The following is a 14,573-nucleotide window of genomic DNA, read 5'->3' as shown; positions in this document are numbered from 1 at the left end:
GGTAATATTGGGCATAGTTTCAGATCTGCAATCCTGACTAGAAATGTTTTTTCTAGATTTTCCCTCTGGTACTGAGGGGCTGTAAGGCAGAGTAAGCTTCAAGCTTTCCTATTTTGCCTTCCACGCTTTGGGGAAATGTCTCACTTTTGACTCAGTGAGCCTAGTCATAACTTCAGAAGCAAGCTATGGATTTCAGAATTTAGAACAAATGCTTTTCAGACCCCTGTAATGGTTCCTCTATTCCTACGGCCCCCCGATGCTACAAATGTCATCACTGAATGCCGTTCCCATCCATTAACCGCATCCTCTCCCTTTCATTTTAAGTTCATGAATTTTGTTTGTTTTTGCCTTCGTTTTGACTTGCCCCTCCCACAGATGCCTTGGTTTGCTTATTTCTTTCCTTTGGGTAACTTTTCATTTTTACACCCCCACCTGGTCCACCTCGCTAGGCTGTTAGCCTAGTCAAAGAACTGCAGGCGAAAGAGCAAAAGCTGCTTGATCTTGAGAACCACTTGGGTGCAGTCAACCAACTTAAAGGTTCTTTGGAAAAGGAGCTGGAAGACTTGGTGAGTAACCACTAGCACACTCCTGAGCTTTGCTTCAGGGCTTTGAGATGGGAGGTGGCAGCCTCTGCGCTACCCTGGCTCTGAGTCTGTTAGATCTTTAAAGGTAAGACAATCCCGCTTGTCCAAGAAAAGAAAAGCCACTTGCAGTGGTGTCACCACAGCTCATTGCCCGACATGTGACAATGCATTGTCGTGTTGCTTGAGCAATTGTCGCAGGTCTGGGAAAGCCTGCAGTGATCTAAACTCCGAACAGGACGCTTTGCAGTGAGTAGGACATAATATTTCTGTGCAACAGTTCACAGGTTACAGATATCAGCAAGCCAATATATTGACTTAACATGTGATACGAAAGAGGTCCTAGATACAGACAGCATCAAGCCGCACTTTTCCTCCAGTCATCTTCAGCAAACATCTTTGGGAGATTTGCAGTTGCCAAGTAATGGTCTTAGGCTTGCTTTAATTCTTAAAGAGGAGCCTAATGTCACAAAGAATCCAAATAGCACTTAAAGCTGCTTTGGGTTATTTACATCTCAAGATGTAGGGATGCAACTCACTGTTCAGTGTGGTTCTGCTAAGCCAAACGTACTCCCCCCCCCCGCTTTCTCTATCTTCTAGAAAGAAAAATTCACTAAGGCTGCTGATGAGGCAGGAAGTGTACAGAAATCTATGCAAGGTAGGTTTCTCATGAAAGCAATCTTCCTTTAATTTTTTTAAGCTGGGGCGTGCGGGGAGAGGTGGAATGGGTTCCTTTTATAATCAACGGCTTGCTAAATTTAAGATCTCTCTTTAAGAAGCTGAGCCAAACTCTGACCTGTGTTGCATTTTCCTCCTTTAGAAACTCTTGAAAAACTAAACCAAAAAGAGCAGCAGTTTGCACACATGTCAAGTGAACTAGATCAGCTGAGATCTAACTTAACAGGTAAGAAGAGGCAGCAGAATCAGACTGGCCAGCTGCTTTTATCTACAGGCCTTGTTCTACATTTGGAGGGCCCTTGGCAGAATGGCCTCCAGGCCCTTCTGCGGCACTAAGGGATCTCATCACTGGAACCATGACTCAGTGTGCAAGCTGCAGGGTCAACCCAAGCTCTCGTTTCGGATGTCGTTACTGCCTGAAAGTTGTTGGCCTCGCAAGCACACCCTGGGACTGACACCACCCCTGTCCATCCCTCCCAGTCTGTATCTGGACTCTGGAGTCCCAGGCAGCATTCCCTAAACCCCAGCTGCCAAGTCACAAGAGTGAAGTGGGCACTCATCTCTTGCTTCCAGATGCCACAAAGTGGGGCAGAATACTGGCTTCTTGGGCCCTTGGCCTGATCCAACCTCAAGGCTCTTTTTACGTTCTTATCACCCAACCTGGCATCGGCAGGGGCATACTTGCCAGAGGGGGAACGTGCTTGATATTTTCATGTTGGGATGTTTGGGCTGTTGCAAAATGGTGTGTTTGTTGTTTTCTGTGGTTCTGCATAGAAGTCAGGAACATGACTATCTCTGCATTTGTGTTCCACCTTTTCCCGAAGCATACCCAAGGTGGTGGGCGCTATGCTCTCCAGCTGGTTTCCCTGTCACAATCCCCAGCCCACAAGACTCCAACCCATCTGGAGGGCATCAAGTTGGAAAATGCTAATATATAAAATAATTAAAGCTGAAGTACCATTCTTAGAACAGAAGCAAGAAATCTGTCATGTTGTAGATGACGGATGGCCTTTTTCAGACAAAACCTGTGTGTGAGGTGACTGCTAGAATCATGAAGTCTGTTCCATATAATTTTGCTCTGCTGCAGATCCAGCTTGTGGGAAGTCCAAATCCCCAATGTGTCTCCTGTCCAGCTTGCTTGGTCAGTCAAACCTGACATTACTAATTTCCCATCTGTGGTGCTGAAGGCATCAGGCTAGAAACCAGGAGGCCGTGAGCTCTAGTCCTGCCTTGGGCATGAAGCCAGCTGGGTGACCTTGGGCCAGTCCCCCTCTCTCAGCCCAAGAGCCAATCAGGCGTGGTAGGAGAGTTCTAGTCCCGCCTTAGGCATGAAAGCCAGCTGGGTGACCTTGGGCCAGTCACTCTCTCTCAGCCCTGGGAAGCAGGCAATGGCAAACCACTTCTGAAATCTTGCCAAGAAAACTGCAGGGACTTGTCCAGGCAGTCTCTGAGAATTGGACATGATTGAACATAATAATAGTAATAGTAATAGTAATAATAATAATAATACCACCTAAGAAGGCCATGATATTCTGGTCCTTCCCAACCACCTCCAGATGCGCTGCTTTTCAAACAGTCCTTTTGTTGTCAAACTCCACTCAGCTTCCTTCACGCCTCCATCAAAAGAGCAAGCTTTTGTATTTTGAGTTTCTGCAGAGCTGCTTGATGGGCAGCCCTCCTGCTCCTTCGCTTTTCAATGCCCCGATCGGGATCTTGTGGTTTTCTTTGCAACATTTCCCAACCTGATGTTGAGAGTGCTTCCCCTGGCAAATCAGTCACATACATGTACGCTTTTTAAATGCCTGTATGTATGCATGTTACTTTAAGGCCTATATTTTCTACCTCTTGTGTTTTAAGGACAGGAGGGTTTTGTATTAGGCAGGCTAATGAGATGGCACGTGGTCTTGTCTCCTTGTTTAGCCATGGACAAGTTGCTGAGAGAGAGAGAAGCCAGAGAACAGCAGCTGGTGGAGGCCAAAACCAAACTTGAAAATGATGTAGCCGAAATCGTAAAGTCTTCGGGAGACAGCTCCTTCCAGCTTACCAAGATGAATGATGCCCTGCGACTGAAAGAGAAGTAATTCCACTCCCATGTGATCTGTTGACTAGCCCAACATTTGCAGGGGAAAGACCCTTTCTGTACACGGGTGTTCAGCTAAAAACCCGAACGACTTCGGGTCTGGATGGGTAGATTGCAAAGGCATCTCTAGTCATCCATTGGTCCAGAATTGCCTATATTGGTGGGGAGCCTCCGGGATTTAGATCGGGATCTTTTCCAATGCTGTCCCCAGCTGGCTATGCCAGGGTTCCCGCCAGGGCTTGGGGAACTGACGCTCTGTTTCTGTGCCCTGCCTTCCAGAGGGAGGGAGGGAGAGTGACGTCCAGTCACTCAAGTGTGGAAGACGCTTTGATTGTGCGCTTCCGCGTTGGGTCAGAAGAGCCAAAGAACTTCATGAGGTCCCTTCTTGGGAAAGCAGGTGACCTTTGGGGAACAGGCTGAGCTTCCAGATGGGGGCAGCAGAAGAATGGGGGCTGGGATCGACAGGAACAGCTGGCGTTGAAAACTGCCCGTCGCTCCTGACTGTAAAACAGTTAGGAACAGTTAGCTCACCTTCTAGAAGAGTCCTGGGACCATGGGAAAGAACAGGCAGTGATCCTGTCACCTCTGCTTAGCCTGGATTGGGAAATTAAGCCGAAAGCGTGTCCGCAAAAAGCGGACTTCTGAAGGGGTCAGCCATCTAAGCTTGCTTGTTCTCAAGCCCAGCCCTCCGGGGTTACCGTCCTGGCCCTCAGTTTGCTGTGGTCAATTTTAGGCAAGTGGAAGAACTTCAGCTGCAGCTCAACAAGGTCAACGCTGGGACCGCTCAGTTGCAGGAAAATTTGGAGCAGGTGGCCCGCCAGGCTGAAAAAAGGCAGGAGGAAATGCACATGCAGCATCAGGACGAACAGCAAAAGATGCAGAACAAAGTAGATGCCCTGGTAAGAACGGGGACAGAAGGCGGGTGGTTGGTGGGCAGAGGGCGGGGAGAGATTTCCCCAAAGAGATCAAAGATAATCAAGAAATCCTTATACAGGTAGTCCTTGACTTACAACCACAGTTGGGACTGGAACTTCAGTTGCTAAGTGATGCAGTTGTTAAGTGAGGCTTCACATGACTGTGCCCAATTTCACAACCTTTTTTGTCATGTCACTAAGCAAATCATGTGCTTGTTAAAGGAATCCAGCTTCCCCCATTGATTTTGCTTGTCGGAAGCTGGCTGAGATGGTCACAAATGGTGATCACATGACCCTGGGATGCTGCAACCATCGTAAATACATGCTGCTTGCCAAGCACCCGAATTTTGATGACGTGACCGCAGGGATGCTGCAACGGTTGTAAGTGCGAGGACTGGTTGTAAGTCGCTTTTTTCAGCGCTGTCGTAATTTCAAAAGGTCGCTAAACTAATTGTAAGTCGAGGACTACCTGTAGGTTTAACACAAACATCCCTGCTTACAGATGCAAAACGGTACAGCAGAAAGCATAGTACCTTTCTCCCCATTTTTCATACGTAGTAAACAAAGAAACGGAAGTCTAGGGAAATAGTTATAATAATTATAAATAATAACCCTTCGTTCCTGTAACTTGTAGAGCGACTCACGTCCACAACTATTATGTCTTGCTTTTTCTTCTAAGGTTAAAATGCAAAGCCTTTTTGAGTTTTCTTTTTCTTCTTTTTGCTTGCTTTTATGCCGATACTGTTTTGATATTCTATATAGTCTCAGCGTTTATAGAGGATTGGATGGGAGCAAGCTTTTATAGAATTGCTTTGTATTCTTTTGTCTTGAGTCCATTTGCCTGTTCAGTATACAAGTACATGTAAAAAAATAATACCAAATTACCATCTCATTATTATACCTAGAAAGGTTCGGTATTAAAGTATTTGAAAAAGGAGGTGAAGGCCAGGTGAAGGAGACTCTTCAGCAGGGGTCTGCTGCGGAGTGGGTTATCAAAAAGATCAAGATGCCCCAGGACCAATTATGATGCGTCCCATAATAATTCCAGGGAATGCTTTTGACTTGCCAGAGACTAATTGTAGAATGCTCTTCATTTATCTATTCATTTAACTTAATCAATCTATAGGGCTGCCCGTCCTCCAAGAGCAACACTGGACAGCTAACATAGGTTTAAAACTCCGTACAACCAGATAGTAATAATAACATTAAATGTACATGTAATGGCGGGGCTAAGGGCAGCGGCGATCACCATAAACGAGCGTCCGTCTTCGGGGCCCAATCAGCCTCTTGACTGCCACGCCCGAGAGAGCGGCCCCCTTTTTAAAGGGGGCCAGCCAGATCTCAGGAGGCACGGTGTCGTAGGGGGCAACAATGCCTTAGCCATGGCTGATGAAAGAGGGAGGGAGTAAAGTCCTGCACTTAGCCATTGCTCTGCCTGTTTTTTGCAGGAGAAGAAGATGGCGGCTAATCAAGACCGGTATAAAAGTCTGCAAGTGGCCAATGAAAAAATGCAATCTGAAGTGGACGCTGAGCATGATGCAGCCATCAAGGAACTAAAACAGGAGCTTCAGAAGAAGGACCAGCTGCTAGCGACTGCACAGAAGACAAACAGCGACTTAGAAAAACAGGCCAAGGAACTGAAGAAGGAAGCTGAGCATGCAAAGGTGTGCATCTCTTTGTGGCGCTAGCAGGGCAATTCCTCCTTGCAAGGAATGCTCATGTGGCGTGTGAATGGTCACGGGGTTCCTCAGCTCTCTGCCCTCACTAGCGAAGTTGAGCTGAGCCGTGATGCCCGGCAAGGTTAAGAATGGGAGCAAAGCTGTGGCAGGGTGCCATTGGTCAGATGGAGAGACCTTGGCAGCTCACCATGGGAAGAACCACAGCAACAAAGATACAGGTCAACCTCGTTTAGCGACCACAATTGGGACCAGCAACTTGGTCATTAAGTGAAGTAGTCGCTAAGTGAAACTGCAGCTGTACTTTTGATCTTATTTCAGCTTTCCTTTGCTTTACAGACCTGCAGAGGTCATAAATGCGAGGATTGGTTGTAAAGTTACTTTTTCATCATCGTCGTAACTGTAAGCGGTCGCTAAACAAGGCAGTCACTACTCAAGGACTGCCTGTACAGTGGCTTGGGGCAGTGCCATTTAGGGACATATGAAGAGTCTGACTTTGAGGGAACAAGTAACACCATACAGGTGTGTTTAGGAGCAAATTAGCAGGAAGACCCATGGCATCAGATCCAGCAGTCACTCTTGGGCCATTCAAATGAACGGAGATCAGTTTCTCAGAAGGTCACTTACAGCTGTAGCTCTGCTGATAATGTCATAGTTTGAGAGCAAAAGCCTTTTAGTGGCCAAGAGAAGAGGTTAATTTTATGAAAATAAAGAACTGTAGTGAAAGTCTGCTGTAGGTTCAGTGCTGTGGTCCTCAGAAGCCAAAGAAGGACCTGCTTTTCCCCTCAATTCTAGGCCTTCATGTCATAAGCTTTCCGATTTTGCTATTCTTCCGTTTGCTAGCATTTTATATGTTTTCTGGACGCTTAAAAAATCCTTATTCTGCTCAAAGGGATAACCTGTGCTAGAAATGATGGGTTTTATTGGCGTCTTTTACTGCTTAACTTCCTACAGCAATTGACCGTGTTCCTTATTGACTTGAATAGTTCTAACTTTTTATTTTTTATTTTGCATTTCCTTGAAATGATTTCTGCCATTCATCTCCCATTATTGTCAATGTGCTTTAAGCTTTATGTTTTGTAACTCCTATACCCGAATATGTGGTGTATATATTGACACACAGATTAGAGATAAGATTCATATTTTTTAGTAAGGTGAGGTGCAGGTAAAAGCTTGAAAAAAGTTGTAAATCCTCATATGCCAAGGGATGAATGCAGGCTAAATTCTGGAGTTAAGGTGTAGTTTTCTGTTTTGGAATTAGTGGGATCTGTAATGCTTCTGAAGTAATCCTTTAATTCAGGATTGGGTATAATAACACAAATGAGTAGACAGATGAAATGCAAACAAGGCAATCTCCTCAGCCCCTGTGCCTCCAGATGTGATGGGTTGGGGAATTTGGGAAAATTACTATAACAACACATCTGGAGGACCAGTTTGGGAAAGGCCATTTTAAATCAATAGATAATTCTGATTCGTTGACCTGTGTCCCACCAGGCAGATAGAAATTTGTTTAGAGTTTGGTTTTTGGGGTGGGGGGAGAACAACATGGGAAGGATTGATACGAAGTCCTCAAATTCTTTTCTGGCCACTTTGAGAGGGCTCTCAGCTTTTGGGGACCTGAAGTTCGTAACAACCTACCTATTCTAACCTTGTTCCCCTGATCTAACCTTGTTCCCCTGATGGTTGCCACTTCTCACAAAGAGTGCCATCAAAATTTAGTGTTCCCTGGCTAAGAGAAAGTTTGACCCTAGAGAAGATTGCTCTGAATTCCTCGTCCAGTATGGAAGAGGGCCAGGGCCAACCAGTGTTTATGCTGGGGCAAGATCACACAGCTTGCTCGATGCATGTTCCTGAGTTGGCAAGAGGATGATGGGATGGTGCCGCCCTTGAATCCTACTTCTTGTTAGTTGACTTAATGCCTCCCTATTACATGCCAGCCTTCACTGCAACATGTCCAATGATTTGGATCGCCTTAAGCAGGCTTCTGTGTGTGTCAATATATAAACATGTTTAGTCTTATTTTGGAATAGTAGCACTATGTATTAATCCACACTAGTCTGCTTGACTTCATTTTTTTTGTGTTTTGTTTCCCTTTCTCTCTGTCCTCTGTTTATTTAGTCTTTAACCTCTATGTTAGCAACAGCCAGAAAAGAGATTGAACTAATGTCAGACGAGATGAGGGCTTTGATATCAGAGAAGGAAATCTTGGCCCAGGAGGGGAATGCTTTAAAGTTAGAAAAAGGTTCCTTGTTATCAAAGCTGGTAGACTTGGAGTCCAAGATTGGGCTGTTGAAACAAGATCAGGAAAAGCTTTGGACGGTGAACGAAGAGCTTAATCTGGAGAACAAAAAAAACGTGAAGGAAAAGCAGGAAGCTGAGAACAAAACCCAACAGGAGAAAGCGAAGAACGATGAACTTCTTTCCGAGAAAGGAAAGTTGCTGCTGGAGGTGGAGGCCGCCCAGGATGACCTTCTGAAGATAACCAGAGAGAACGACGTTCTACGTACTTCGAAGGCAGCTCTCCTCCGTCAGGTGGATGAGCTTCAAACCCACCGCAAAGCCTTGGCCCTGGAGTGCCAGAAGCACATCAGCCAAAGGGAGGAACTGGAGGATTGTCAGAGAAAGCTCTCTGAGGAAAATGCTGCTCTCCTCAAAGATAAGGATGACGTCATTCAGAAGCTGAAGAGCTCTTACGAAGACATGGCCCGGGACCAGAAAGAGCTGCTTCAGGAAATAACCACCTTGGCTGCCGAGAGGGATTCACTCTTGGGCAAACATTTGGATCTGGAGAACAAGCACGTGGCTTTGAAAAGGGAGTGGGACAGCGTGCTGCAGGCCAGCCAGGATCTGCAGTCAGACAAGGAGGCTCTCTCGAAAGCACAGCAGGAGCTGCACAGAAGGTTAGAGCAGGCTCTGAGCGAAAAGCAGAAGCTCGGGTTGAAAAGCGCAGCCCTGCAGTCTGAGCTCGAGTTGTCAGATAAACAGCTTAAAAAGGTCACCAAAGACAAGGGCCAACTGGAGGCCTCTCATGCCAGCCTCACAAAACTCCTGGAAGAGATCAAGGCCAGCAGGGCGTCCACAGACTCCGAGCTCATTCAGCTGCTGCAGGAGAAGGAAGCCTTGACCTCCTCCGAGAGAAGACTTCTGGGCGAGAGGGAAGAACTTCTGAACGAAAACAAAAACCTGTCGGAGGAGCTGGCGAAAACGTCTGAAGAAGCTGCCCTCACTGGGAAGGCCTTGAACGAGAGGCTAAGCCAGCTGAGCGCGGAGAAGGAGGTGGCCTCTCAGAAGTCTTCCAGGCTCAAGAAGCAGAACGAGAGCCTTGCGAAGGAAAAGGCCGTTTTGGAAGCCAGGGGTGCCGAGCTTCTTGCAGAGAAGCAGTCTGCTGCCAGAGCCCTGTGCGAACTGAAGAAGAAGCACGAGTTAGACATTTCCGCAAAGAGGATGCTGACCCAGGACAAGGCCAGGCTGCAGGGTAGTGCCGAGACCCTGAAGCGAGAGCTTGACCAGAAAGTAGAAGAGAACCAGCAGCTTGTCCATCACAAAGGCGAGCTGTCCAAAATCTTGAAAGAGACCCAGAGTGCCAAAACGGTGCTGGAAAACGAATACTCTGCCTTGCTCCATGCTAAGCAACTCCTGGCAGCTTCGCTTAAGAGCAGTTCTTCCGAGAAGGAAATGCTGAGCAAAGAAAAGGTCCAGCTGCAAGAAGAATGCCAGAAGTTGAGTAAAGAGCTCAGAACCGTCTTCCACAACCTGGCCGTAGAGCGGGAAGGCCGCGCGACGGAGAAGGAGTCTTTTCTGGCAGAGGACGCTCGCCTCCGTAACGCCCTCAGTCGCTTGGAGAGAGAGCGAGAACAGCTGGCCTTGAAAGGCAAAGAGGTATTGGTAGAAAGGGATCGACTGAAGCAGGAGAAATTAAGGAGCGAATCCAAGCTGGAAGAAATTATGAAGGAAAAGGAGGTCCTCAGCGCCGAGACCGACACGCTCGCGTCCAGCATCGAGAAGTCGAAGGAGGAGTTTGCGGCCCTGGCCACGTCAAAAGCGGAGCTGCAGGAACTGCACAGCGGCGTCTCCAAGATCCTGGAGGACCTCCGGGCCAGGCACGAGTTAAGCGGATTGGAGCGGGACAAGCTGCTTCAGGAGAACGAGGTTCTGCTTTCCGAGCAGAAGCACCTCGTCGCGATAAAGGAAGAAATCCTGAAGGAGAAAGCGAGGTTCTCCGAGGTCTACCGCGAGCTGCACGAGGAGATAACGCTGCTAGCCCAGGCCAACAGCGAGACGTCCGCCGGCCTTTTGGCGTCTCAGAACAAGAGCCAGGCCCTTCAAAGGGAAAAGGACGCGCTTGTCTTGAAGCTGGAAGAGATTGAGCGTCTGCAGGCGCAGGCAGTAATGCAAAGATTTGAGGTATCGAAACCGCTAAATCAGTCCAGTTACCGTTACTAACACCAGTCACTAATGACCGTTGTTCCTGCGTCCGCACTTAATTCTGCACGATCCAGCACCTTAGCTCTCTCTCAGCACCCTCCTTAATTCTCTTACTGACGGCAAATTAAGTTGATCGTGGGTTAGATTTGTGGGGTGGGGGGCGCCTCTCTCTGATGACGTCACAGGCGAGTGGGAAACGCAGGGTCTCACAGCTGCTGAATGCTGAAGTCAACCTTTCAGTTGCGAACAAAAAGGCGCGTAGGTACGGAATTGAAGGCGGGCCCATAAGGCCGGAGAAGCCGTCTTATTTCAGACCGGTAGCTCAGAACTAGCGGTTAGACCTCCCTCTGTCCCTTGTTGCTCCTGTGGGCCGGAAGGCAGGGAGGCAGTTTCTAAGCAGAACTGTTTGCCAAGTGGAAGTTGCAACGCCTGCCGCCTTTTTATTCACAGTAGGATTTGCATTCACCACCAACAGAAGACAAATTAGAACGTTGAATCGTTCCTCTCTCAACTTCGTAAAACCTAGAGGTTTATTCCAAAGGCTGTATTCTCTCCCAACTAGCTTAGCCTTAAAGCTGGAGGGCTTTATTGAAATGTTCCGATTATCTCTTCTGGCCCCCACCCACTCTCGTCTCACAAATCTGGAGGCCTGGTTGTCCGTGTTCTTAAAAGAGAGAGTGCCAGTGACAAGTCTGTTGGTGGTGAAGCTCTCTCCTGAATGATTATTTAAGAGTAATTTTCCAAAAAATAATTCACAGAGATCATTTAATGTGGGCCAACTATTTCACTTGAATAATACTAGCATGGGATTGCAATTTAATTTCTGCATGTAACAAAACCCTCAGTAGATTTCATTGTGCTTCTGGCAAGGGAATGCTGGAAGCAGAGGGGTTGTTTTCACACGCAAGCAGTGGCTGGAGTTTAGCACTGATTTGCTGCTTACTCAAGAGAAATGCTGTTGACTAGAGCAATCAGAGGTAGGCAACCTGGAGACCTGCAGATAGCTTGGATTACAGCTCCCATAATCCTTAGCCATCATCACAGGGGCTCAGTTTATGAGACCGAGAGCTCTGTAGGACACCAGGTTGTCCTCCGACGATGAACTTGCCACTGTCGTCCGACATAGTTTTGCCCAGGACTTGACATAACTGTTTTTTTAATCTTTTAGACTGCAAAAACGGCAGAAGATGCTTTGCAGATTGTTGAGCAAGTGACCAAAGAGAAAGAGATCCTAAGTAAAGAGAAAATGGAATCCTTGGCCTCCTTAGAAGACTCCAAGCAGGTCAATCAAAAGCTGAAAAAGGAGGTAAGTAAAATTAAATCTGTGCTTTTTGATCCTTCCCTTGGTTAGGGGTGAAGTCAATGTCATGATCCCAAATTGGACACCCCAATGTGTGCAGAAACCATGCTTGGAATGCAGGAGGTTCCAAGTTCAATTCCCTGCATTTCCAGTGAAGAGAAAGGCTCAGGTAACAAGTGATAGGAAGGACTCTTCTCCGCCTGGTGTAACAGTCTGTGGGAGTGACCTTGGGGGACCGGAGGAAGAGCTGCTGACTGGACAGATGCAAAAGGTATCTCAGCCCACAGGAGGAGAGAGGGTGTGGGAAGCACCTCAGAAGGGACCCTCCCTAGTTTTCTGGAGGGTAAAAGGAAAGGAGGGGAGAAATACTTTCAGACTTGCAAGATTGTGTTACTGTAACCTCACAGTAAAGGTAGGGTGAGCACCCATGGTTTGCGCTTCTCGTCTGGACTAGCTCAAAGGGCTGACACCTGGTGAGAAGCTGCTGGCCCAAGGCGACCAACGTAGACTAAATGAGCAGAGATCTAGTGCAAGGTCAGTGGCAAATCATTAGCCTGGAGATCCCCACCAATTTTAGTAAAGGGGTTTCCTGTTTTGCCCCTTGTTCTCTTGAGAAATTGGGAAGGACAGATGGATATTACTGTGCAGTTGAAATCCACCCACCTGTTCTGATTCTTCAAGAGTAGCCGGAGATGACCGGTTATGAAATAAAAGGTATCTCTGAGTGCTTGTGGACTGATGAGACTTACAGGCTGATAACAAGTCCTTACAAGACAAAGTGAAAACATGGGAAATGCGAGCATTGCAGGTGATTTGGGCCAGAACCAACAGACCCCCTAAAAAGGTGGCCTTTCCAGAAGCACCTTGTTTCTCACTAATGAAGGTGTCCTAAATCCTTACGCAGTGCCATGGCCCACTTTGACATACGGATTCTTGCAGCTGCTTTAATAGAAATGAAAAAGGGTCAAGACAAGATTGGGTCACCGTTCTTCACTCCTGGGAATTCTTTACGTTAATTTGTTTTCCTTCCCCCCCCCCTCTCAAGTTGGACACTCTTAAAGAAAGCCACTTAAAGAACCAAGAGGACCTTACCAAGTCTCAGGAACGTCTTAACGCTGAGAGCAAAAGACTGGAAGAAGTTAGAAAAGAACTGTGAGTTGAAAATGGAAAATTCTTTGAAAATTCGACTCGTATGAGACTTTCATTCAGGAGAGCAAATGTTTAATCATGGCATAGGAAGGAGTGTTATTTGATTTTTTACAAAATCAGTAGCTAAAACGCCATTTTTGTAGAACATGGAGCAGTGGCTCAGGAAAGCCTGTTGTCTTACCTTCATGGCGATGGTTTTACGTCATGAGACATTGAATGCAGTTTGCAAGGTTGTTTTATGATTGCAAACCAAATATGGTCGACCCTCTTGCCTGTGATTCCTTTAAAGGAGGCATTCCTCTGCTCACCCCCACAAGCCCATCCCAGTTGTGAACACACACAGTTGAACTATTTCTTTATTGTTCTTTTCATTGCTCCGTAGGCTACTAATCTGGGCAGTAACTTTACACGTAATAGCCCGCAGGCATAACCAAAATGAATGAGTGGTAATAGCTGTCAGAGAATGCTAATGACAAGGGAAAGTGCTTGCCCTCAAATAGCTTTTATTTCCCAGTTCCAGGGGTATGATGACACACATACATACGTACATATTTTATTTTGCATGGTCTGAAAGAAATGGGTTGTTTTTCCCTTATCAGTTGTAGGAAAGATGCAGACAGTCCTCCTTTCCCCCTTTTCTGTGGAAGAGGGAGCCGGCCTCTTTCACTTAAACGCATTATGCCTTTCAGAATCAGCTCGCTTCGCCGTGTTCCCTAGTTTGTCCTTAGACTTTAATTGCATATTTGCAAAGTCCCTGTTTTTCCTGGGAGAATTGGGTTTCCTCTGCAATCCCTGGCCTTCCCCGAGAGGAAATGTGGAAAGATAGTCAGCATTCCTAAATCTGTGTGTAGAACGAAAATAGCCAGAATTTGCAACTACTTCTAGGTGTAAGAACAGAGCCAGTGTGGCTGCATTTTAAACAGACAAATCTGCATAGAAGTTGCTATTTTTTCCACATCCGCTGAAGCGGACACTGTATTTCCAAGTATTCCTTCATTCCCCTTGTGTATTTTCTCCAATATTAACAAAATGTTGAGGAAATGCCATGCATACTTCTTTAAATTCCCAATGGCAGATTTTATGCAAGGAGCCCACAGGGATAGAACCCCCCAATTGCCAATTGCGTATGACAAACCGCGTTCATTATGCTGTTTTCTTGTTTTACATATCAGAGAATCAAAAGTGTTCATTTGACGCACATTGCAATAATGGGGGGGCTTGTTTGATGCTTGTTCTAAAATTATCATGGGTGTTGCATCTCTTTTGCCTTGATTAGCAGAACTGGAAAACTCATGGAGGAATATGTTTTCTGGCACTGTTGTGAGATTGAAACTCAGTCTTTTACAACACGGTAGAGAATTGCAGCCTTTGAAATGGCTTTTTCTTACTGAAAGAAACTTGCTCCCAGACTTCCTTTATGTTTTACACCATAGGAGATACAGTTTCAGGTGTGTGGGGGCTGTCTGCGCAAAAAAAAAAAAAAATTTCCTGCAAACATATGCCAAGCAACTTCAAAAGACCGAGTTTCTAATATCTCTAAAAATAGATAGGCTGATGACAAACGGATGGAACTTGCAGACAGCAGTCAGGAAAGTGGATTGTAATCTCTGTTGACTTCTTTTATTAAGTTTTAGTGCAGGCTTTTAAAATCAAGCTGTTCATACCAGCTCACTCCGGCCAATCTCGGAGGCAAGAAATCTAATTTTGCAGCGTATTAATTCACTTACTGAAATGTAGGACACGGAGGTACACCGGGCAGGACACAGGGAG

At 46.4% G+C, this 14,573-nt stretch overlaps 1 protein-coding gene across 7 annotated transcripts in view; it reads left to right on the top strand.

The window, feature by feature from the left end:
* The window catches only part of CLIP1 (CAP-Gly domain containing linker protein 1), a 52,909-nt gene that overhangs the window by 21,184 nt on the left and 17,152 nt on the right, over window positions 1-14,573 (top strand). For 4 of the 7 annotated variants that reach the window (XM_063315617.1, XM_063315615.1, XM_063315616.1 and 1 more), the window contains 9 exons: window positions 450-566; window positions 1,182-1,239; window positions 1,402-1,485; window positions 3,180-3,336; window positions 4,073-4,238; window positions 5,702-5,917; window positions 8,048-10,333; window positions 11,523-11,660; window positions 12,700-12,806. In XM_063315617.1, the coding sequence (XP_063171687.1) occupies window positions 450-566; window positions 1,182-1,239; window positions 1,402-1,485; window positions 3,180-3,336; window positions 4,073-4,238; window positions 5,702-5,917; window positions 8,048-10,333; window positions 11,523-11,660; window positions 12,700-12,806 (3,329 nt within the window). The remainder of the gene's footprint in view (window positions 1-449; window positions 567-1,181; window positions 1,240-1,401; window positions 1,486-3,179; window positions 3,337-4,072; window positions 4,239-5,701; window positions 5,918-8,047; window positions 10,334-11,522; window positions 11,661-12,699; window positions 12,807-14,573) is intronic. The other 3 variants (XM_063315620.1, XM_063315619.1, XM_063315618.1) reach the window with 1 other exon arrangement.

This window comes from Candoia aspera, chromosome 15 (assembly GCF_035149785.1).
Source record: "Candoia aspera isolate rCanAsp1 chromosome 15, rCanAsp1.hap2, whole genome shotgun sequence".
Taxonomy (NCBI): domain Eukaryota; kingdom Metazoa; phylum Chordata; class Lepidosauria; order Squamata; family Boidae; genus Candoia; species Candoia aspera.
The sequence above is the reverse complement of the archived record's forward strand: the minus strand, read 5'-3'. Positions and strand labels throughout refer to the sequence as shown.